Below are 25,249 nucleotides of genomic sequence, written 5' to 3' on the forward strand. Positions count from 1 at the left end.
GAAACATTTTTTATAATAATCCTACTTTATATTGTCAGGTAGGTTTGGGACAGAAGGGTGAGAATCAATTTTTGGTCAGGGTTTTTCCATGTTCGCCTTTATGTTGCATTTTGCAAAACTGAAGAACTTTAACCGTGATACTTTTAACTCTTAAATAGTTAATACTTTTTTTTAAAAAAGCAGATTCCGGGGGCCACATGTGACTCACCAGATGGCAGCCCTGGAAGAGAAGCTTTGGTTCTAGTCAGCCAGGAGAGGAGCTTTAGGAATGCAAATGAACCCTGCTGGGCAAAGCCTGGCCAATGTACCTGGGTCTCTTGCCTGGGGCAGGAATTGGGCTGGTTCCCCCTGCCCCTCACCCCGAGCTCTGCCTGCTTGCACTGATGGAATTTGCACAGCTCAAGGCAGAGCCCGGGGTGAGGATATCTGACCCTGCAAGAGAAACGGGTGAAGCTGCACAGGGAAACAGCAAATGGAGAATGTTGGGAAAACTTCACTATAAATAAATGGGGGGGAATCATCCCTCTGCCCACTCCAACGTGTGCTGTCACTGTGTATGTTATATAGGGTGGATTAGAGCACTGAGATGTTCTTGCTACCACAAGTTCCGGGAAATCAGTTGGGAATCCAAGTATTTGATGATTTAATTAGAGAAAAATGGTCAATTGATGCAGCCCTGGCTGGAGAGAGCGGCCAAAGATGGGGAGAAGATGAACGGCCAGCAGAACAAATCCTACAACACCATGGACCAGCCCCTGGGAACCCAAACCAATTCATATCAGGAGCCACAGAACCCATTTCTCATTTCAATGGCACCATTAGATTACAAGCTGCCCTCGGAATAACCAACCAGACAGCTCCAGCTCCTGACCTTCCTGCTGAGCAATCCACTGAAATGAGGAACACAACATTTCACCATGGGATGGGATCAGATCATCTGTTAGCAGAGAAAAGAGGAGTTTGTGGAAAATCAAATGACTCAAACTGGTCTTGGCAAATAGAGACAAAGCAAAAGTGGTGAAACAGATAACAAAGGAAACAAAAAAGCAGCTCATGTACCAGTCCAAACGTGGAAAGGATGGGAATGGGACATGGTTTTGTGGTTCCCTGGCAGACCATGGGTTAAACGAATGCTGCTTCTGCTCTGATGTGCTACAGCACCTCTCACCTTTTTACCATGCTCCACACCTTGAGAGTGCAGCTCATTCAGCAGCTGAGCGAGGGGCCAGGGGCTTGTAGATAAGGAAGTAAGGGGCGAAACCACCAGCTTCAATAAATGTTATTAATTAACATGGACTGCTGCTCACAGAAAGTCCCGCTAAATTCCTGAACGTCGAGAACAAAAAAGACTTAACAGAGCCGTGAATATCGGCTGTTCTACAAAAGTGGGGGTGCACATTAACGAGGACGTGCAGTTGGCAGATCGGGAGGTCTGAACCTTCCAAGTACCTCAGCCAGTGGGCAAAGGCAGAGGGAGATGAGCCGGGAAAATGAGGATAAAAAGGAGGCTGCGAACTACAACAATGGCAGCGAGCGCACGGCAAATGCCCCACGGCCTCTCCCTCTGCTCAGCAATAAAGTCACTTGTCCAGGACTCCTCTGTCTCCTCGGGGCACAGAAACCTCCGGCCACGTGAATTTCCCCGCACAGCCGCGGGCACGGGGCAGCCGCCCCTGTGCCAGCCACAGGAACCGGGCCGAGCCAGCGCTGCTCCGGCAGCGGCTCCTGCCGAGGCAGCGGCCGCAAGGAGACCGCGGGCAGCCGCTCCCGCAGCGCCCTCACGGCAGCGGCACCACGGGCCGGACACGGCACAAGGAACCCGCCTGAGCCCCCTGCCGCCCCCGAGGCCCGCAGCGAGCCCCGAGCCCCCGCACAACCCAGCGCGGCTCCCACCTGCGCTGCGGCCGCCTCCCAGCTCCGCCGCCGCCTCACCGGTGGCTCCCGCTCGCTCCCAGTATGGTCCAAATCACTCCCGGTAGGATCCCAGTTGCCCCCGACACGGTCCCAGCGGCTCCCAGTCATGCCCTGTATGGTTCCTTTCACTCTCAGTCCCTCTCAGTAAGAGCCCAGTGTGGCCCCAGGCACTTCCAGTATGAGCCCGGTCACACCTTACCCGATGCCATTTGCCCCCGCTGTGGTCCCAGTTGCTCCCAGTATAAGTCCAGTCACCTCCAGTTTGATCCCAGTTACTCCCAGACACTCCCAGTACTATGCCAGTCACTCCAAGTGTCACCCCATCAGTCCCAGTATGATCCCAGTATGACCCCAGCATGGGGCAGCTGCTCCCAGTATGATCCCAGTTGCTCCCTGCATTATTCCAGTTTCTCTTCTTCACCCCTACTACAGATCTGATCACTCCCAGTATGATTCCAGTCAGTCCCAGGATGATCCAAACCATTCCCAGTCCCTCCCAGTCCAATCTCAATTGTCCCCTGCATGTTCCCAGTAGCCCTCAGTGTGGTCCCAGTATATCCCAGTATGATCTCTGCTGCCTCAGTTCTGCTCCCAGTGGGTTCTTTTCCCAGTCTGTCCCAGTCCATTCCAGTCTGTCCCAGTCTCTCTCCAGCAGCTGCTGCTCACCCCCCCCTCCCAACCCCATTCCCGGGCACTGGGACCCCCCCCTGCACCCCCTTATCCTGCACCAACACCCCCCTGCACCCCCTTTCCCGGGTATCCTCCTCTCCCAGCCCCTGGATCCCCCATTTCCGTGAGCCCAGGGAGCCCCGGGCCCCCATTCCCGGCCAGCCCGGGGCACCTCAGCCCCAGCCTCCCTTTGCTGGGAAACCCGGCCTGGGCACGGGGCTCTGCGGCCGCTCTGGGATTTATGATCCCCCAAAGGAAAGGGAGAGAACAGCAGAGAGAGAGCGAGAGAGAAGGAGATTGGGAATCAGGGATCGGGTCCCAGCGCCCAGCCCTGCTCCGCCGAGGGTGGGACCGCACCCGCAGCAAAAATTGGCTCCGCTGCTCCCGCTGCTTGCCCGGCTTTGGGCCGAGCCCAGCGGGGTCCGGGCAGAGTTTGAGCGCAGGGCCGGGAGTTCAGCAGAGCCCGGCCCGGGGGTCCCGCAGGGCGCGGCCCTGGAGGGTCGCAGACGGATCCCCGAGGGATCCAGAGGGGTGCCAGGAGGGGATCCAGGTGAATTCCCTGGAATTCGCCCTTTCCCCCTCCCCCCGCGCTCCCTCGGGCACTTTGGCTTTCGCGTCTCTGCAGCCGCGATCGGGGACGGCTGCGATGGCCCCAGCGCTGGGGCTGGGGGTGCTCCGGGGGCTCCTGGGGCTCCTGGGGGACCCGGGGGCCGCGACCAAAGGTGAGTGGGACCCCCCGAAACCGGGACCCCCCTGATCCGCAATTCCCGGGCACCGGGACCCCCTTGATCTTCCATTCCCGGGCAGGGGAACCCTCCTGAACCCCCATTTTGGGTCATGCCACCCCCCCTCACTCCACTTCCCCAGCACCGGGACCCCCCTGTACCCCCTCATCTGGCACCGAGATCCCCTGAACCCCCATTTCTGTTCACCGGGACCCCCCTGAACCGCAATTCCTGGGCACCGGGAACTCCCTAAACCTCCATTCCCGGGTACCGGCACTCCCCTGAACCCCCATTTTCGGTCCTGTGACCCCCTCAGCACCCTTTTTCAGCACCGGGACCCCCCTGAACCCCCATTTTTGGGCACTGGGACCCCCATGCCCCCCCTAATCCGGGCCTAGGATCCCCCCGCACCCCCGTCAGTGCTCTGGGACGCCCTGCATGCCCATTCCCGGCCACCTCGTCCTTCCCAGACCCCAGACCCGCCCTTTTCCTCGGCTTTTGGACCCCCAGATCTCCCAAATTTCGGCGTCCCCCCAGTTCTTCATTCCCGGCGCTTCCTGGAAGGGGTTCCAGGGGATCCCGGAGGGTCCCCTGGGGTTCCAGGGGGTCAAGAGACCCCCCTTGAACGTTCATTTCGGGACACTGGGACCCCCCCTGTACCCCCTTCCTCAGCCCCGATAACCCCTGCACCCCCTTATCTGCAGCCTGGAACCCCCTGAGCCCCCATTCCCGGGCAGGGAAACCGCCCTGAACCCCAATTTCTGGGCACCGGGATCCACTACATCCCCTTATCCAGCACCGGGACCCCCTGAACCTCAATTTTCAGGCACCAGGACCCCTTGAACCCCGGAACTCGGGAATGGAACCCCCCGGAACCCCATTCCTGGGCACCGGGACCCCAGTGCATCCCGTTATCTGGCCCTGGGACCCCCTGCACCCCCTTTCCCAGCACCAGATCCCAGCCAGGCCATTATCTGGCACCGGCACCCCTGAACCCCCATTCCTGGGCACCGGGACCCCACTGCATCCCCTTATACAGCACCAGGACCCCCTGAACCCCCATTCCACTGCACCAGGACCACCGTGCACCCCCATATCTGAGACTGGAACCCTCCCAAACCCTCCGTTCTCAGGCACAGGGACCCCCCCTGCACCCCCTTATCCAGCACGGGGACCCTCCTGCACCCCCTCATGCAGCACCAATGCCCCCCTGCACCCCCTTTCCCGGCCCTCCCCCTCTCAGACACCCCAGCCCCCGCTTTTCCTTGACCCCAGCACCCCCTGGACCCCCACTCCTGCCTTCCACAGCCCCCACCCACCACCTTCCTCAACACCGGGGCCCGTGCACCCCCTTTCCTGGGCACAGGGACCCCCTGGACACCCCATTGTTATAAAATTGACTCAAAACGAGTAATTTCCAATCAAAGAATTTATTAATTATTGAAGCAGTTATACTACGTAAGCAAAGGCTCAGCGCTGGGTGACAGGGGAGTCTCCGCTCCACCTACTGCCGCCCCAACTAGTTTCTGATTCAGTCCTTTTATCCTCTCCATCCTTCAGGAGTCCATGTTATCTCGGAGTTCTCTGCGCCTGCGCTGGTTGTTGCTAGGGGGTCATCCTTCTGTCTCCTGGTGGTCGGTGATAAAGGCTGCGGAGTCTTCCTCAGCCGCGTCTTCTTCACCCTATGTCCTTATTTGGTGACTTCTCTGTGGAAAATTACCAGAATCTTATGATTAACACAATATGTGCCCTATCAAGCTTAAGCAAGCAAATGTCCTGCCTTGCAAACTGTGCCCTATCAAGCTTAAGCAAGCAAATATCCTGCCTTGCAGACTGTTTATCTGCCCCTGCCCCTTCCCCAGCTTTTCCCTGGTCGTTATTTCTGTGAGTTATCTGCTTGTACCATTTGTCAGCGGGAAAGGTTTCCCTGCTGGGTGTTTATCTGCCCCTGCCCTTTCCCCAGCCTTTCCCTGGTCGTTATTTCTGTGAGTTATCTGTTTGTACCATTTGCTGGGTGGGACTATGTGTGGGCTCCTGCAACCCCTTCCCTGGTATCCTTGTGGCTCATATCTCATGAAGTAGTACAGAAATAGTCAGCAGACAACTCTTGTAACACACTGGTCTCTTTTTCGTGACGAACAAAATGTAGTCCCTCATCTCAATCCCCCCTTTGTTTTGATACTCAATTTTGTTCGTCAAAACACTCTAATTCCCTTTTGCTGAGCTCCAGAGATTCTTCTGGATCATCCATCTTCAAGGTTTCGTATTTTGCTCGTGTGAGCATAAGGTGAGCAGCTTCTAATCTGCCTTTTACCATGCTAATCAATTTATTAAAAATACAAGGGCCAAACGTGAGTCCCAATAGTAAGAGAAGTAGTGGACCCGCTATCGTTGATAATAAAGTTGTAAGCCAAGGAGAATAGTTAAACCAAGATTCATAGCAGCTTTGGTGTTTTTCCCTTTCTCTTTGTCTTCTTTCTAGCCCCTCCCTTAGTTTTGCCATTGAGTCCCGTATAATTCCGCTCTTGTTTACATATGTGCAGCATTCTTCTCTTAAAGCAGCACATAGTCCTCCTTGTTGCAGGAATAATAGATTTAACCCCCTTCGATTTTGTAAGGCTACCTCTGCTAGGGAATCTAATGATTCTGTGAGGTCTTTGATGGAGGTTTCGATCCTCCTGAGGTCTTCATCTACAGAGGCTCTTAGTTCTTGGAATCCTCGGTGTTGCTGTATGAGTGAGGCTATTCCTCTTCCTGTCCCGGCTGCAGCTATTCCTAGTAACATTGCTACAGTGAAGGTTGTGAATATTTCCCGTTTCACTATGTGGGGTCCTATATTTTGATATTGTTCATAAACGTACTCTACGGGGTGGTAAAGGACTCTGGGTACTATCAATACTTGAATACAAAAGTCACTGGATTCATTAAATCGGTCTATATTTATACATGGGGTGACTCCGAGAGTGTTACAGACCCATTTAGTATTTGCTGCTGGCAGTATCCAGCTGGCAGGTTTCTTAGGGTCACTCAAATTCCCCATAACCTGACATAGATGTCGTTTTTCCACTGGTACTCGTCCTATACATCTTCCTCTCCCCGTTACCCTTGCCAAGGTTATCCCTCTCGATTCTTCTCCTTCTTTTTTCCATAGGCACCTAGCTGGGTTGGTCCCATTTACTCGTCTGCTTTTTGCTGTTACCCCTATGGCTTCATAGAACGGGGGGTTTACGGTGTAACACAGCCAACATTCCTCAGTTAGATTTGGATGGGTCTCATTCAGGACTAGGAAAGTGGCCTGTAATATTTTCCACAAGTCCCCTTCTCCCGGGTTTTCAGGTCCTCGGGTCGAATCAGTAAAGTTTTGCTTATACATTTCTGGAAGACTAGTGGTTGGGGCTGTTTCTGATTCATTTCCATTATTTTCTCCTAGCGTTAGTTCTCCAGCTATCGCCTGGTTTGGTCCAATTGGTTCGGGGTCGTGTGGCACGGTTGTCTTTTGGATTATAAAGTGCCCCCCTCTGTCTGTCCCCCTCTGTTCCCATAATCGGGCTCCCCACATTTTCCCTAATAACCAGACTTGGTCATGTGGTTTTGTCACATTAATGTAAATCATATTGCATGTTCCATCTAACCCTCCTTCTTTCTGGGTATATGTGGAAGTGGGCTGTGTACACCCGTATGGACCCCATCCAGTTCTGATAAACCCGTCCTCGTTCCCCCCAAAGGAGCTTACTGATACACAGTCCCAATAAGCACAGTAAAAGTGTCCTGGATAGTTACAATACCCTTTTCCCGGGTTTGAGCTTGGACAAAAATAATATCCAAACTGATTTAAACATGGATTTACAGGTATTAAATCACACAAAGTACATAAAAAGCTGGGTGCGCCAGACGTGATTTTGGTCTGGATAACATACTGGTCTTCCCATCTAATCAGTGACCATTTGAAGGGTTGATGTGAATACCCTTCTGCCCCTGAACTTGTTACGATGCACCAGAAAAGAATTAAGGCTTGTAATTTGGGGCTGTCATTGTCGGAGCTCAGGTTGAATTTTACCTTTGGTTTCCCCAGTGGTGGGTTACCAATCCTGGGGCAGGACGGCCAACATTTCCTGGACATCCCATATGGGGGTCGGGGCTTCCGACGGACTCCACTGGTTATTACCTCTCTGCCTCGCCCGACGACTCGGTTGCTGCGAGCCTTGGGGTTTACCATCTTCTCGGCAGCAGGGGTATTCTTCAGGAGCCGGATAAACCTCCTGTTTCCACTTTTTAGCACTGGCGGCCCAGTTATTAGCTTTTATTAATGAGAGGTCACGCCGCAAATTGGGGGCTTTCTTCCGACACACCACTTCCAGGATGTCCAGGAGAAAGGGGATCGGTTCGTTAGGGTGGTAGCAGAACCGATCAGGATTTACCCCTTTGGAAAAGGTTTCCCACCACTCGTCAGATCCAAGCTTTACCTCCCCCGTAGCAACTCTGCTACTAAGAATGATAGAAGTTAGTCTCCTCTCTTTCTCATAGCACGGCGTACAAATTCCCCTAGGTGTTCTACCACTCCGACAATGAGACCACCAAGGTTCGTGACACAATTTACAGGAAAAGCATACAAGGGGGTGACAGTCACAATCTAACCAGTTACACTTTAACCTAATATCTTTGTTTTGTGCTTTTTCCCCCTCCCATGTGTGCCCTTTATGTTCTAATCTTGGGGACTTCAAGTAGGGCTTTCTCAACTCGTCCTCTAAGAGTTTGCAATATCCAAGAGCCTCCTGATTCCCTGTTAGGTGGGTTTGGAGATAATGGTTATCTCCAACCCAGATTACTATCCAAATCATTTATCAGTTCGTTTCAGCTTTAATTTGGTTTCTCCCGGGAGACTGCAAACCTCCCAGCTGTGAGGGGGTTTTACCGGTCCTTTTATGCGACTAGCATGAGTCCATCCTTTTTCAGCGGTTCGTATGGCTGCTTCTGTGGTGAGGAGTACTTGGAACGGTCCTTCCCACCTTGGAGTCAAGGGGTTTTCTTTCCAGCTTTTCACGAGCACCCAATCTCCTGGCTGTACCTGGTGTAAGATAAAATCTAAAGGAGGCCGTTGTGCTAACATACCTTTTTCCCATAATGCCTTTCTGTACTTTGTCAATTTCACCAAATATTTTTGCGTACATGTGTCATTAATGACAGGATGTTCGTTAGGATTTTCTAGGTTATACGGCATCCCATACATCATTTCAAAGGGTGATACCCCTAAATCAGCTCTAGGTCTTGTTCTTATATTTAGCAACGCTAGAGGAATACATTTAACCCCGGTCAAATTGGTTTCTGCTACCAGTTTGGTCAATTGCTTTTTTATTTCCCCATTCATTCGTTCAACTCGTCCAGAGCTCTGGGGATGCCAGGGGGCATGTTGTTCCCACCGTATGCCCAGAGCTGTTGCTAAGTTTTGGGTAACTTGGGAAATAAAATGCGGCCCTCTATCTGAGTCAATGACTTCTGGGACCCCGTATCTCGGGATTATCTCTTCCATCAATATTTTCGTAACTACTTTGGCTGTTTCTCTTACGGTTGGGAAGGCTTCCACAAAATGTGTTAGGTGGTCCACCAAGACCAATAAATATTTGGTTCTCCCTACTTTGGGGAGCTCGGTGAAATCTATCTGGATGTGGGAGAAAGGCCTTTTCACTAGCGGTCGGCCTCCCTCCGGTAATTTTCTCAAATTTTTTCTATTTACTTGTAAGCAAATTAGGCATCCTCTGGTTACTTGTTTGGCAATGTCCCAGATTCCCACACTCACATACTTTGCAGCAAAATAATCTACCAGTCCCTGTGATCCCCAATGTGTTTTTTGATGTATCTTAGTCAGTAATCTATGTGCCAATGCTCTAGGTATTATTTCTCTGCCATCTGCTAATTTCCATGCTCCTTGTGCATCCCTTTTAGCTCCTAGTTTTTGTATTTTATTCTCTTCCTCTTTATTAAACTTGATGTCGGGGTCAGGTTCTGGCGTTTGGGAGTGTTCTATGTTTTCCTGCAAAGTGAGGAGTCTCAGGGCAGCCCGTTTAGCCTCCTGGTCAGCTGCATTATTTCCCCTACTTCTCAAATCCAGTCCTTTCTGGTGACCTTTCAGGTGAACTATAGCTATTTTTCGGGGTTTTTGTAGGGCACTGAGCACGTCTAATATTAATTTACGGTGAACTAAATCTTTCCCTTGTGAATTTATTAGTCCTCTTTCCTCCCATATTTTGCCAAATGTATGGACTACCCCATAGCTATATTTCGAGTCCGTAAAAATAGTCCCATCTTTTCCTGTTAACCATTCCAGGGCTCGTAGTACAGCATATAGTTCACATGCTTGGGCGGACCAGGATCCACTAAGGGGTCCCGATTCTATCACTTCCAGGTTGGGTCCCCTTATTATAGCATATCCTGATTTTCTCCTTCTCTCAACTACTCTGGAGGATCCATCCACAAACAGTCTTCCTCCTTTTTCCAATTCTTCTTCTTCCAAATCTGGTCTGATTTTTGTCTGTTCTTCTATAGTCACTATACAATCATGTGTTAGTGCTTCTTCTGGTCCTCCATATAAGAAGGAAGCTGGATTTTGGATATTAGTAGTTTCTAGAGTTAAATTTGGAGCCTCAATTAATATTCCTTCATATTTTAGAAGCCTTGCGTCTGAGATCCATTTTTCAGCCTTTTGCTGTAAGACTCCCCGTATGTTATGGGGGGACAGCACTTTCAGGCTGCTATTAAATGTAATTTTCTGGGCTTCTTCTACCAAAAGAGCACATCCTACAATTGCTTGTAAGCACGTAGGCCATCCTCTGCTTACTGGGTCCAAGATCTTTGATAGATAAGCCACCGGTTTCCTTTTCTCTGCCCATTCTTGAGTAAGGACCCCATATGCGACCCCCTTGTCTACGTTTATGAACAAAAAGAAGGGTCTATTAGTATTAGGTAAACTTAATACCGGGGCATGGATTAGGCTCTCTTTAAGCTCTTGCAGCCTTTCGGTATCCTCCTGATCCCATTTTAGGAGTCCCTCTTGAGTAAGTTTCTGATACAAGAAAGTCGCCTTACTACTGTAGTTTTCAATCCATTGTCGACAATAACCAGTTAGTCCAAGTATTTGCCTGATTTGTCTCTTATTTCTTGGAATTGGTAATGCTAAAATCGCCTGTATTCGTTCGGGGTCTATTCTCTTCTCTCCTTTCTTTAGATAATGGCCTAGGTATTTTACTTCTTCTTCGACAAATTGTAGTTTTGCCTTGGAGACTTTCAATCCCTTTAAGCCTAAAAAGTTCAATAACTTAATACTTTCTTTCCGTACATTCTCTTCCTGCTGCCCCGCCAGGAGTAGATCATCTACGTATTGGATTAATGTAACCCCTGGCCCCACTTGGTAATCCTGTAAAATTTGCTCTAAAGCCTGCCCGAAGAGATTAGGGGACTCAGTGAATCCTTGAGGGAGTACCGTCCATCTTAATTGTTGTCTCCTTCCCGTATCGGGGTCTTCCCATTCAAATGCAAAATAATCCCGGCTTTCTTTAGCCAAAGGGCATGCCCAAAAGGCATCTTTGAGATCTATAACACTGTACCATAAATTCTCAGGCCCCAGTTTAGTCAAGAGGGTATAAGGATTTGCCACCACCGGGAACTGGGCTACAGTTCGCTTGTTTATTTCCCTTAAATCATGCACCAATCGATAGGTGCCGTTTGGCTTTTTAACTGGTAGGATGGGAGTATTGAACGGAGACATACAGGGTTCTAACAATCCATTATTCAACAACCTTTCTATTTCTGGTTTTAATCCTCATCTCCCTTCTGGGGATAATGGGTATTGCTTAATTCGGACGGGGACATCCGGATTTTTGATAGTTACCGAAAATGGAGTGATTTTTAGCTGTCCCACGCTCTCAGGCGTGTACCAGACTTCGGGGTTAATTTGCTTTTCATCTTCTACCCTTAAAGGGCATAATTTAATTTTTAATTCCTTATTATCTACACCTATACTAATCCCTAATTCTATAATCATGTCTCGCCCGAGCAGATTATAATCTGACTCGGGTACCAATAATAGATTTCCCATCCCTATTTTGGATCCTGATTCTATAGTCACATTTTTTATGATTTGTACTTCAAAAGGTTCCCCTTTCGCCCCTATGACAGTGGCAGTTTCTTTAGAGATGGTACATCCTTTTGGTAGGTTCTGTACCGTGGATCTTTCTGCCCCCGTATCTACCAAGAATTCAATTTCTTGGTTGTGGGGACCCACTTTAAGTTTTATCAAGGGCTCTTTATGATTTTTCCGGGTCCCCACCAAATAGAGCCCCTGACCCCCCTAGTCCATTTGGAACTGCTTCTCGTCTCTGATTCGGACTCTACATTCTCGCTTAAAATGCCCTTTTTTTCCGCAATAAAAACACACCTTCACCCCTTCTGACTCCCCTATACTTTTCTCTTTTTGTTCACTCGAACCTCCCTTTCGCCCTTCTCTTTGGTACCTCCCCCCACCTGTTGCTGCGACCATCAACCTTACTTGTCTGCGGTCTCTTTCGTCGTCCCTACGGACATATACTTTCTGTGCCTCCCTAAGCAGTTCATCCAGCCCCCTGTCCTGCCAGTCCTCTAACTTCTGGATTTTCTTCTTTATGTTGTCCCACGATTTTAAAACGAAATGGACTTTCAGCATTGACTGTGAAGTTTGGCTATCGGGGTCCATTCCGGAGTACAATCATAAGTTCCGCCGTAATCTCTCGAGCCATTCCGTAGGTGACTCGTCCTTCTTTTGCCTATCGTTGAATGCCCGATCTATATTTTGCCCTCTCGGGACTGAGTCCCTAATCCCCTGAATAATTATGGTCCTTAAATCCTGCATATGTGTTCTATGTGCCGCATTTTGATGGTCCCAATGGGGGTTCTGTAGGGGCCATTTAGCATCCGCAGCCAGGCCTTGGACATGCTGCGTGTCCCAAATACACATTCCTTCCCTTCTTATCATGTTCCGTTCTTCAGTAGAGAACAGAATGCCCAAAATGGACTGCATTTCTTCCCAGGTATAGATGTTTGGTCCTAAGAACTGGTCGACCCTCTCGGCTACCCCAAAAGGGTCCTCTAATAAATGTCCCATGTCCTTCTTAAAGTCTCGTACATCTGCCGAACTCAAGGGGACAGTAATAAATCCTATACCCGCCTGTGGTCCACCCATGGGCATCTTCCGTAGAGGGAATAGCCCCGTCTCAACCCTACTGCGGCTCCTTGTAATCAGGCCTTGGTAACCGGTTTGGTTAACCTCCCCTTGGTTACCCTCTTCATCATTGTTCGGTGCAGGTGGTTGTGGAGGTGGTGGGGCATTGGGTGCTGGCGGTGGGACATATGGGGGCGGTGCTATAATTAAGTCGCCCAAATGATTGTCCCTCTTCCCCTTTTTGTCCGGATCCCCTTTCCCTTCTCTTATATGGAAAACATACACTTCGGGTCTTGCTACCCATATTTTGGCATAATCACTCTCTTACGAGAAGGGCTCTTTAGAATTTACCCATAGGTTCAAGTCCTGTCGAACCCAGTCTTCAGATGATCCAAACACGGGCCAAAAAACTTTTTTGGAAATCTCTTTCCCACCCCATACTTCCATGCAATAATGTATCATTCTGGCCCTATCCTTAGTCTCGGTCCCCGGATAATGCTTCCAATTACTAAGCATAAATCCTAGGGGACTGTCCCTTGGAATGGGGGGGAGTTTGACTTGGGTTGGGGTCTTGCTTTTCCCCTGCCCCATTCGTCCGGAGTGCCTTCTTTCCCTCTCAAATTCCTTTCACTTCCCCTTTTTTGTGGCCCGAGCCCTTCGCAGGTCTACGGGAACCGCACTACACAAGGGTCCGCACTCACTTGGAGAGTCCGGCTGCCGGCCCTCCTCTCATTCACACTTGTCCACCGCCACACTCCGGGATCCCAACCCCGCCCGAACGGATTCCCTTTTATACTTACGCGTCCTGCGTCTTCGTCTGGACTCCGTGCACAGATTATTAAGGGGGTCACTGGTATAATTTGTCCCGTTTGCTTACTAGTATATATTTTAGGGTCATCGGTGAGAGTGGCGGAGGTTCTCCCAGAGGGGCCACCCGGAAAGCACTGGATGAGGCGCCCCCCACTCTGGGTAGATCTTACCTGATCCAAACTCTCATCCAAGTCACGGCACCAAATTGTTATAAAATTGACTCAAAATGAGTAATTTCCAATCAAAGAATTTATTAATTATTGAAGCAGTTATACTACGTAAGCAAAGGCTCAGCGCTGGGCGACAGGGGAGTCTCCGCTCCACCTACTGCCGCCCCAACTAGTTTCTGATTCAGTCCTTTTATCCTCTCTATCCTTCAGGAGTCCATGTTATCTCGGAGTTCTCTGCGCCTGCGCTGGTTGTTGCTAGGGGGTCATCCTTCTGTCTCCTGGTGGTGGGTGATAAAGGCTGCGGAGTCTTCCTCAGCTGCGTCTTCTTCACCCTATGTCCTTATTTGGTGAGTTCTCTGTGGAAAATTACCAAAATCTTATGATTAATGTAATATGTGCCCTATCAAGCTTAAGCAAGCAAATGTCCTGCCTTGCAAACTGTGCCCTATCAAGCTTAAGCAAGCAAATATCCTGCCTTGCAGACTGTTTATCTGCCCCTGCCCCTTCCCCAGCTCTTCCCTGGTCGTTATCTCTGTGAGTTATCTGCTTGTACCATTTGTCAGCGGGAAAGGTTTCCCTGCTGGGTGTTAATCTGCCCCTGCCCTTTCCCCAGCCTTTCCCTGGTCGTTATTTCTGTGAGTTATCTGTTTGTACCATTTGCTGGGTGGGACTATGTGTGGGCGTTGATGTTTTGTTGCTGGTCGTTATCTCTGTGGGTGTCTTTTGGGCTATTCCCAGTCTGTTCGGATGTTAAACTCGTCTCCATTGAGTGGTGGAGATGAGTTTAACATCCGAACAGACTGGGAACCCCTTAAATAAAACCTTTAAAATTTCTTTCCCAAAGGCAAACCTTTGAGTAGAGAAACCTTTCTGAGCAGAGAAATAAGATTTAAAAGAAGCAGGATGGGTACATTTTGCAGCAGTGCAGTCGCAGGCAGCCCAGAGTGTGGGTGTGAGTGAGCCCCAGGGTGGAATTGTGCCGCGGTGCTCCCCAGCAGCTGTGGCAGTGCAGGCCCAGCCAGCGCTGGAGCTGCAGCAGCGGCAGCGAGGCTTGGCCGCAGTGGCTGGAGGTGCCAGGGGAGGGTGGCCAGGATTCCCGAGGGTTTGAGCAGAGGATCTGTGGGCAGGCCCAGGGGCTTGGCCCGCTGTGGAGCCCTGGCTGCTGCTGCGTTGCCTTCAGGGCAGGCTCAGGGGCGGCTCCCATGGTCCTGCTGCAGGCGGGAAGTGCAAATCTCCGGGGCTTCAGAGCCCCTGAGGCCAGGCTGAGGGGTCCCCCCGTGCTCAGCTGTGCTGGCGGCTGTTTCTGGCCTCAGGGACACTTGGCGTGGGCCCCTTGGCCACCAGTGGTGCTGCTTTGCACTCCTTAGGCAGGAGCCGATGGCCTGGCTGGGTGTTGGCAACAGCAAAGTCCCAGGGCAGGCTCTGTGCCAGCCCAGCTTCCTGGGGGAGAGATTCCACAGGAGACAGGATCCTGGCTACAGCCTGCCTTACATTTACATCCCTTATTTCCACCCTGCACTAGGTGGAGAATTGCCCAGGTAAGGAATTCCAGACATGAATTCCAAGGGAGATAATTGAATATCTGCCTTGGGTCTGGCTCTTTTCATTGCCAAAGCCAATGGCAAAAGCTGTACCCATGGCATCTTGGTTTCTATCTCCGGCTTCCAAAGGTGTTTCTTTATTTCCCCATTCATTCTTTCTACCCAACCCGAGCTCTGGGCTTGCCAGGGGTTATGGAGGTCCCATTGTATTCCTAAAGCTGCCATAACCCCCTGAAGGGTCTTTCCTGTAAAATGAGTTCCCCATCTGAATCTATTGCTTCCACAATCCGTTATCTTTGAATTATTTCTTTTAGCAATAGGTTAATAAGTGATCCAGTGCTTGCTGAAGCAGTCAGAATTGCTTTTGCCCCCCTGTTAGGTGCCATGGTGTCAGCAGAAGATTTTGAAGCCTTCCTGCTCAGGGCATTTCAGTGCCAGGCTCTTACAAGCACCCACAGCTCTGCGGGTTGAGCTGAGCATGGGGCGGTGACCTGCGCTTTGTCTGATTCCCCTTCCTTAATAACAGCCTGTCTTGTAGCTCTTTTCCCTCCTGCTGCCCTTGCAGAGCCATCCACAAACACATTGTCTCCCTCAGGCCAGGGAATGTCCCATCAATCTCTCCCAGCCTGGCTCGGGAGCTCTGTCCCTTGGGTGCAGTCCTGGGTTCCTTGCCAGCCCCTCTCCAGGCTGTTCAAACAGGAGGCTGGGTTAAACCCTTGCCCTGTCCTCAGTTCTGAATCCTCCTGTGCCACTGAACAAGTTTCATACTGTAATCACCGAGCCCTGCTCATCCATTTAGAGGCTCTTTTGGTTGTCAAAGCTTTAACTTGATGCCAGACTTGAACTCTAGGAGATCCTCCTGTTGTCATCAGTTTTCAGGCCTCTGCTCCCACGGAAGCTGTGGCTGCACAATTCTGCAGACAATGAGGCTGCTCTCTGGCCACTGGGTTAAACATTTTAGCACAAGAATTCCTTTGGCAAGACCCTGTTTAACGTCCACCTATAATTCAAATTCTTTTTCCCTGTCTGGAAGGCCCAGGCCACTCGCCTCAGTTAATCTTAATTTTAACACTTGAAAATTCTGTGTTTCCTCCTTGTGTCCATCCATCCAGTTTGTTGACTGGCAAGATAGGAGTGTTGTAGGGAGACATCCTTGGCTCCAAAAGCCCTGCCTTTAACAGGGACTCAATACCAGGCTGTGAGCCCTTCCTTCCCTCTCTTGGAACAGGGTATTGCTTGTCCTGGTTGCTTTAATTTGTAGAGGCTCCATATCTAATTTTCTGTATTTCCCTGGGGCTGCCCACACTTCTGGGTTCACTTCAGCATAGGCCTTGTCAGACTTTTGACACAGAGGTTCAACAGAACTAGCCTCTGTATCCCTTTTTACAGTATTAAAATCCAGCTCTCAACCTCCTTCCTAGTTAATTACAATCACAGGAAGAAGAAAAAGAAATTTATTTCAAACCTATCCCCCACAGCTTCTAATAGTGGTTGAACAAATCATACCTGCTCATCTTTCCCACTCATTCCCTTAAAAATTAAAATATTCCTTTACTATTTTCCCCTTTAGGTCTAAGATTCAGAGCAGATTGAGAGGCCCCTGTGTCCATCAGAAAATGCCTCCTCTCAATGCAGACCCACCTGAATGTTCTCAAGGGCTCCAGTGTGGAGGGGCCCTGGTGTGATGGGAGCTGTGACAGCCCTGCCAATCCATGTCCATCACGGGCTGGACTTGCTGGTCCTGAGGGTGCTGCTGTCTCTGCTTGCAGTGTCCTTGTGCCCTGCAGCCGGAGCCCTGATTCCTTGCCAGGGGCTGTTTGGGTGGGCTGTGCCCTGCCGAGGAGGGCAATGCCTCTGCCGGGTGCTTGTGGCCGAGCCGTGCCCTGGGTGCCGGGGCCCCCTTGGGCCCTGGGGCTGATCCCTCAGGGGCTGTAGGAGCTCTGCCCTGGCCTTTGCCTTCAGCTTGGCCTTTTGCTGCTCCCTTCTTGCATTCACCTGCTGGGCCTTTGTGCCCAAGTGCTGCAGGGCCTTCTTCTGCCCCTCCTGCAGCCCCCCTCAGTGCCTGTGGGTGCTTGTCTTGCTTTACAAGACAGGTGTCTGCTTGGGAAGGCAGAAAAAGCCTCTCTTGGAATGGAGAATGCAAACCCCCTCCCTCTTAATTTTTAGGATAGTGAAATCAAGGGGCTCTCAGGCAAAGATATGGGATTAGGAATAACGGTTCTTTCCTAGTGTGTATAATATAATAATAGTAGTGTGTATAAACAGCTCCGGCAGTGCCAACAAACAGAGCCCGGAGCCGGTCCCGGCCTTTCGGCCGCGGCGCTTTCCCCTTGGGTGCAGTTCCGGGCACGGCCGGCAGGGGCGCCGGTGGCTCCCGCGGGGCGGGGCAGCGCATCCCTGCCATGGGAACCTCTCTTAACGGCAATAGAGCAATCCCTTCATCTAACTCTTTCACTTTTTTACCTTCTGTAGCCTTTCTCCCGTGTTTTGAGAAAGAATTTGGAGAGGGCTGCCTTTTAACTGAGCTCCTAGTGTTTCGATAAGGTGCTTCCTGTAGAGAGAGGGATTTTCCCTGAACAGCAGGAGCTGTGGTTACCAAGGGGACGTAACTCAGAGCAGGAGGGGTCAGGGGAGGATATCCCGCCGAGGCTCGGTCGGAGTGTGGGCAGGGTCTGCTGCCGGAATGGCCAGAGGGGGATCTTCCCGTGGAGGCCGAGCCGGAGCGTGGGCAGCCCCCACATGGCTTCTGGCGGCTGATCCGGCAGCTCCCGGCAGAGAAAAGGCAGGTGGGAGACCCCGGCAGCAGCAGCGGCGCTGCCCAGCGCAGCTGGCACGGGCAGGGCAGCCGGGGATGGGATGGCTGGGACCCGCCCTCGGTGCGGTCGGCGCGGTGACCTCGGCCCACGCGGCAGGACAGAGCAACCCCATCTTGCCCAGCATGGCCGGCAGAGCGGCCGCGGGCCGGGCAGTGGGGCCAGGGCACACAAATTCACCGCCAGCGCCGGGGCAGGTGGAGCTGCCCTGGGCAGTGAGCCCGCACCTGGGATGGAAACCGGGGCAGGCGGAGCTGAGGCGGGCAGCGAGCCGGGACCCGGGACAGGCGCCTCGGCCGCCAACGGAGGGGGCAAGAGCTGCAGAGGATCCCACTCTCTTTCTGACTTTTCCTCTTGTTCCCCTCCCTTTCATTTCCCCTTTTTATTTTCTTGGTTTTTTCCTCGGGTGTTTCTGATACTTCAAAGATTTTTATTCTCCTAAAATCTCCTGTCTAACATATGGCATATTCTCTTTCTTCTAGATTAAATGGGTTTTTTTCCAAATAAATCCAGAACCTAACAAATCTAAACTTCTGCTTGGATATTTTGAAGTGGTCGACGAGCTAACTCATGACCTCCTAATGTTGTTTTTCTCATCACCTTTTTTATTTATCCTTTGGCAAATTAAGCATCTTTCAGTGACTTGCTTTGCTACACCAAAAATCCCAGTGCACCCAAAATTCCTTAAAAAATGATCACACAAAGCTTGAGTACGCCAGTGGGGTTTCTGATGCACGTCTTCTAATCTTTTCCTAGTAAGCACATTTTATTAAGTAATTGTCTTCCATGTAGAAGTTTCTATTTCCCTGATTTATCTTGTTCATTTCCTATCTTGTTTAATTCTTTTTTCTCGGCTTCCCTAAACTTTGGAATTTCCAGTTTTTCCTCGTTTGGAGTGAATATTAACATAACTCTTTCAGCTCCATTTTCTGCTGCATCCTTAGCTTTGTGATCTGCCCCCAGTTTGCCCAGTTTGCCTCTCCTTTGGCCCGGGCCGGGTTCCCCCCGCCCGCAGCGGCTGGGAGCAGCCGAGAGCCCCGCGCTGCCCATGCCGACCTGGCCCGGCTCCATGGCCGCTGCTGCCGCGGGCTGCGAGGGCTGCGGGAACGGGGCACCGAGGGTGTGGCTGCTGCTGGGGGAGGAGGAGGAGGGAGGGAAGGGCAGGGATGGAGGGGGAGGAGGAGGAGAAGAAATGGAAGGGGCGGGATGGAAGAGGAGCAGGAGGTGGGGATAAGACAGGGGAGGAGGAGGAGGGGGGATGGAAGAGGAGGAGCGGGAGGAGAAAGAGCAGGGAAGGAGGCGGGGTTAGGAGGGAGGAGGAGAAGGAGGTGGAGATAAGACGGAGGAGGAGCGGGAGGAAGAGGAGGGACAAGGGCGGATCAAGGCTGAGCTGCGGGAGCCACGCGGTCTCGATCCCTGCCTGAATTCGCAGCCCCCACCTGTGGGATCATCGCCCCCCCCCATGGCGCAGGTGAGCGGGGAGGGGGAGCCCGGCCCGGATATCCCGGGGGGTCCCTGGGTTGGGTTTTTGGGGGGATGTTTGGAGAATGAAGAAGTCCAAGGCTGAGCGGAAAAGGCCCCTCGGGGAGACATCGGGCGGTGGCGGTGGCGGCTGCGGGCAGAGGCAGCCTGGAGGAGCAGAGCCCTGTGTGCCCCAGGAGGCCAAAGTGGGGAGGCCAGAGAGGGGGGAGCGCCGCCATTGGCGGGAGCCTCAAGAGCCTGGAGAGGGGCAGGGGGGACTCCTTGGAGCCGCTGCAGCGCAGAGCAGAGAATGAGGGGAGAAGGGAGCCCGGGAGCCCAAAGAGCCCCGGCATCCCGAAATGGGGAGAGCCAAGAGGGGGCAGTGCGTCCCCGGGTGTGCCCTGGGGGGATCTCGTTGCCCTTGCCTGTGGCACGGAGGCAAATCCCATGCTGTCCTTGTCCTTCCTCCCCCAGAGCAGGAGCTGAGCATGGAGAGCAGGGAGGACAAATGCCCGCGGCAGAACCTGGTGGCAGAGGCCGTTTTGAGCGGCTCCACAGCGCAGGAAGCCAACAGGGAGGAAAAGGCCCGGAGATGCCGCACGAGGAGGGGCTGCAAACGCAGATGGCGGGGATGTGAGGGGGAAAGAGCCAGCCTGGGCCGGGAAGGCGGCCGGAGATGGAGCCAGAGCTCGGAGCTGGTGCTCTATGAGCAGCTCCATGATGGGGAGAAGCCCCACACGTGCGTGGAGTGTGGGAAGAGCTTCAGGAGGAACTGCCACCTGATCAGGCACCAGAGGATCCACACTGGGGAACGGCCCTACGAGTGTGGGGAGTGTGGGAAGAGCTTCAGCCAGAGCTCCAGCCTGATCGTGCACCAGAGGACCCACACAGGGGAGAGGCCCTATGAGTGCTCCAAGTGTGCGAAGAGGTTTCAGACCAGCTCCAGTCTCCTCCAGCACTATCAGAGTCACACAGAGGAGAGGCCCTTCCAATGCCCCGACTGTGGGAAGGGATTCAAGCGCAACTGCAACCTCGTCAGGCACCAGAGCACCCACACAGGGGAGAGGCCCTACGAGTGTGATAAATGCAGGAAGAGGTTTCAGACCAGCTCCAATCTCCTCCTGCACTATCGGATTCACACAGAGGAGAGGCCATTCCGCTGTCATGACTGTGGGAAGGGATTCCAGCGCAACTCTGACCTCGTCAAGCACCGGCGCATCCACACAGGGGAGAGGCCCTACGAGTGTCCCCAGTGTGGGAAGAGCTTCTCCAGGAGCTCTCACTTGACCCGACACCAACGGAGGCACCGGTAAGGGAAGCCCTGCGAGTGCCCCGAGTGCGGGAAGAGCTTCGTGCGCTGCTGCAGCTCCATCCCCCACTGGAGGAGGCACTTTGGGCACAGCCCTGGTCACTCACATTCCCTGTGATCCATGTTGGGAACACTCCTGGCTGTTTGTCCTTTGGTTTGGCCTGAATTTTTTTCTCTTCTCCATCTCTCTCTACTCCAGAAGCCAAGAGGGATGGATCTGTCCCCTCAAAACCACTCAAATCCCACTGAAAATAACTGAATTTTAACCCAAAAAGGCTCAATCCTACCTCAAATTCCTTGTTCCCTCCTCAAAAAACTCAATCCCATGCCAAACTCAATCCATTCCACAGCCACCAGGGTGAGATGGGGTTCGAAGGGGATTGGGAGAAGTGGGATCCCAATTTGGAGCAGTGGGATAGCGATTGTGTGGGCCTGGGTGTGTGGGATGTATTTGATAGCAAATAAAACTTTCAGAGTTACTGATTCTGTCCCGTTTATTTTCAGTCAGTTCTGTTTGCAGAGTGCCACCTTCTCAGCTGATTCAATTCCTATAAAAATCCCATTTTTTAAATCATCTATCCCAAACAATCCAAAAACCAATATCAAAATAAAACCACCCGCACACAATTAATGTTTTAAAAATAATTTTAATTTTTCAAGAGTACTTAAGGATGTTATTAAAGTTTAATTGTTTGGTTGAAATGTCTGAGAAATTGTAGTGGTGTTTGGTTTTGTGTTTATATATTTGTAATATGAATTGTTTAACTAAGAGGTGTTAGATTGCTTGTTAGTTCCTTTAGATTTTTTTATCTAAAGTACATTAGTCATCGAGTTAAAACTTTCAAAAGGTATTTCTTGATATATAATTTGTTTATTTATATGCATTGGTAATATTATAGTAATAGTTGTTGGTTTGGTTTGACTCATAGTTGGAGTATTGTAAAGAAGACATGAGATTTTCATATTTTATTTTTATTATAATTTATTTAATTTCAATTATTATTTCTTTGTTTATAATTTTATTGCAATTTTTTGAGAGGATAGGAAGGAAGTTCAAGGGCAGGAAGATTTTTTCCTGGCTGGGAACTGGAATTCCAGACCCTGGGAATGTGTGCAGGACCCCCCAGACTGGGATCAAATATGGGCTGGGATCAAATATGGGCTGGGATCACATGGACTGGGATCACATGGATGGGGATCGTGTGGATCAGAACCCTCCAGACCAGGATAGCCTGGAGTGGGATCAAATATGGACTGGGACTGTATGGACTGGGATCCCAGGGACTGGGATCATATGGATCAGGACCACACAGACTGGGATCAAATATGGGCTGGGACTGTTTTTTAAAGTAACTTTGTTCTATAGTTTTTATTTCTGTTGTTAATTAAGCTCAGTGAAATAGCTGCTTGTGTTAAACTGCCTGCTTGGATGGGTGTAGAGGGCTTTTTGGATAATTGGTTAGCTGAGAAAGGACATTTCGATGTGATACCAATGGATAAGGATAGGGGAAACAAGCTGGGAACTGAGCAACCAGTGTCCAATCACTGACAAAGGTCACAGTGACCTTCTCTGAAACGGGAAGACGGGGGAGAAAATCGCTTGCCAGAAAATGTAGTTATCTTAGGTAGAGAAGCTAGAAGAATGCAAACATAGAAGCAAAATAATTATTAGAAGATAGAAGTAGGTGTGGTTGATCCAAGGGTGCTTTAACCAATAATGAGCTCAGCTTTTGCAATATGTATAAGCTTCATTAACACCAATATAAATATGTGTGAGTTTTCAATAAACTTCGAGATTTGCCATTCACACGTATAGTGTGTTGCATTTCTCCCGCCGTTCACGACAGATGGGATAAAATCCAATGCACACAGGATGAGGACACCTGTACAGATCTGCCAACTATCAGCACTCCCCGTCTGAAGGCAGAGTGCACCAAGACCCAAAACTGGAGGTGATAAAGAGAAGGAGCCAAAACCACAGCCAAGAAACACACATGCTCTGAAAAGGCAGACCCAAGGAGGGGCCATGTAAAATCATTCCTGGAATATGTAAAGTAGTTTATGGATATGCATGAGTGTCTATGAATATGCACCAGGCTGATGTAAGGGGAAAGGTATTTCCACTCTCCTGTGGAAATGTAAAAAGTTTAATAAGGGACAATGGGAGACCAGGACCATGGAGCAAAGGTTATTACGGCCGGGTGCATCTTGGCACTCAGCCAGGAGCACCCTGTTACCTTCAGGGATCCCCTGAAATACCTTTCCCCTTACATCAGCCTGGTGCATATTCATAGACCCTCATGCATAGTAAACTTTTCCCCAAAACTAGTTTCATGTTCTGAGAATTGTTTAGCAAGGCTCTTCCTTGGATCTGCCTTTTCGGAGCATGCAGATTCCTTGGTTGTGGTTTTAGTCCATTCTTATCACCTCCAGTTTTTGGGCTTTGGTCCACTCTGACTCTGTGAAATTGAGGTTTTGGGATTTTTAGTATGTTGTGGATGGAAGCAAAATGGAGGGCACAGTGTTTTGTCCTGGGTTTCTTCTTCATGCTTCTTCCTTCTTCTTCATGGGTTTGGGTGGCTTTTTGTAATTGGGCAGAAATTCCACATTGCAGGCTGTTTGGGATCAGTTATTGGGTTAAAAGGGAAAATAATCTAGGTGTCAGTTCCTAATTGGATAGTTTAGTCTTAAAAGACCTTGGAACAAGAGATTGTTGGCCATTTTGTGCCTTCTAATGAAAAGCTGCTGAACTCCCAGTAATGAGGCTGTTTTACTGATAAGAAATAATAAACACTTGAGTCTGAACATGAATTACTGTCTCAAGTGCCTTCAATCCAGAGCCAGTGAAACCAACAACTGGTACCCCACAGCTTGGGGTAGTGCCAAGGCAGAACTTGTTCATGCTCTTTTCCCCTGGTGATTTTCTACTCCCGTCCAGACTCTGATAGCAAAGCCGTGCTGGTGATGAAAGATTGACCTTGGCATCCTGGGGCACTTTCTGGGTGGGTGTTTGAATCTGCTTTTCCAGGCCTCGGGCTGAGCAGGGTGAGGCCGAGGCCTGGGCCCCTCCAGGCGGCGCCGGGAGCGCCCGGGGCAGCGGCGAGGGGCGGCCCTGAGGGGCGGCACAGGGGGCATTTCCCCCGAGCGGGCGGGCGGGCGGGCGGCGGGGAAAGGCGCCCTGGGCACAAGGGCAGGCACAAGGGCCCCGGCTCTCTGCAGTGCGGGCGGCCCAGCGCCAATCGCTGCTCCCGGAGCCGCTGCCAGGGCCGGGTCTCCTCCCCGCCGCTGACCCTGCACCTGCAGCGCTGCCTCCGCCTCTGCCGGGCTCCCCGGCACGGACGGCAAGGACGTGGACACGCTGCAGCAGGGGCCCAGCAGGGACACCCAGATGGTGCCGGGGCTGCAGCTCCTCTCCTGCAAGGAAAGGCTGACACAGCTCGGCTTCTTCAGCCTGGGAAAGAGACCCAGCCTTGATCCAGCTGCGGCCTTCCAGTACCTGAGGGCAACACACAAGAAAGCTGGACAGGGACTTTGTACGAGGGCAGGCAAGGACAGGACAAGGGAGCATGGATCCAAATGGAGAGAGATTAGGTTTAGGTAAGGGATTCAGAAAAAAGACTCTCCTGGAACAGGTTGCCCAGAGAAGGTGGGCATGTCCCGTCCCTGACAGTGTTCAAGGCCAGGCTGCATGGAGCTCTAGACAAGCCGGTCCAGTGCAAGGGGTCCCCAGCCACAGCAGGGGGGTTGCAGCCATGGGATTTTCCAGATCCCTTCCAAGCCAAACCATGCCACGACTCCATGATTCTGGGATACTTCCCCTCCTCATCCTCTGGCAGAAAAAGAAACTTGGCCCCAAGTTCCACACTGCAGACCATGTCTTTTGGCAGCCTGCAACTGTGTCAACAGAGATGACATTACTGACACGATTTCCCTTTTCTACTTGAAAAGTAAATGCTTGTCAGAAGAGGCAATTGTTCCCCATGAAATGCTTGGTCTCATGCAAAGAAGAAAGAAGCCAGAAGCCAACACTCTTCGTTATTGCTACATTGTTTTCTTTGGTTACTTCTCTAATAGGAATGACTTTGGGATGTGATTTGTTTGTTTCTCTCTTTCGTTCCTTGGGGCGCGCAGCGGCTCCTCCGTTGGGTTCGCGGGGGCAACGCAGGAACGGCCGCGAGCTCCGGCGGCTCCACAGCAGCAGCAGCAGCGCTTCTCTTGATTGGTTTTCCGCTTGACTTTTCACTCGCTCCCCATCCCCTTCTCCCTCTCACACTCACTCTACTCCCGTACCGTGCCGTTCCGTCCGTGTTCCGCCTCTCACAGCCCGGCTGATGCCGCGTCCCGCAAGGCGCCCCTCGGCGGGGCCGCCCCGTGCCCGCCCCTGCCCGTGCCCGCCGTGGTTCCGCCTCGGCCGGGCTCTCTCCGTCCTGGCTGTGGCGCCGCTGGAGGAGCCGCTCGCTCTGGTGCTGGCGGAGCAGCGCGGGCTTTTGGCTGCGCCTGGCGCGGGCTCTGGCCCAGCCCCGGCCGAGGCCCCGGCCCCGAACGAAGCCCCTGCCGTGGTTCCGCCCGCAGCCGCCCCGCTGCCGCCCGGCTCCCGCCCCGTGGCCGACAGCGTGGCCGGCAGCTGCCCCGCTCCGAGCTCCGCCGCTC

The 25,249-nt window shown here is 51.6% G+C and overlaps 2 protein-coding genes and 1 long non-coding RNA gene across 4 annotated transcripts in view; 1 reads left to right on the plus strand and 2 right to left on the minus strand.

Annotated features, from left to right (window-relative positions):
* The window catches only part of LOC143696053 (uncharacterized), a 1,205,294-nt gene that overhangs the window by 936,065 nt on the left and 243,980 nt on the right, over positions 1 to 25,249 (plus strand). The window contains 2 exon segments of the mRNA XM_077191259.1: positions 20,003 to 20,188; positions 20,525 to 20,642. Coding sequence (XP_077047374.1) covers positions 20,003 to 20,188; positions 20,525 to 20,642 — 304 coding nt within the window.
* The window catches only part of LOC143696057 (uncharacterized), a 244,020-nt gene that overhangs the window by 50,558 nt on the left and 168,213 nt on the right, over positions 1 to 25,249 (minus strand). The gene's annotated exons all lie outside the window — the stretch shown is intronic.
* LOC129126581 (uncharacterized) lies at positions 4,723 to 7,988 on the minus strand. Of its 2 annotated transcripts, none has more exons than XR_013185509.1 (2): positions 7,366 to 7,988; positions 4,723 to 5,009 (listed from the first exon to the last, which is right to left on the minus strand). It is a non-coding gene; the product is annotated as an uncharacterized LOC129126581 (long non-coding RNA). The 2 variants fall into 2 exon arrangements; XR_013185510.1 differs by having other exon boundaries at positions 4,723 to 5,014.

Source organism: Agelaius phoeniceus, chromosome 28 (genome assembly GCF_051311805.1).
Source record: "Agelaius phoeniceus isolate bAgePho1 chromosome 28, bAgePho1.hap1, whole genome shotgun sequence".
NCBI classification, from domain to species: Eukaryota; Metazoa; Chordata; class Aves; order Passeriformes; family Icteridae; genus Agelaius; species Agelaius phoeniceus.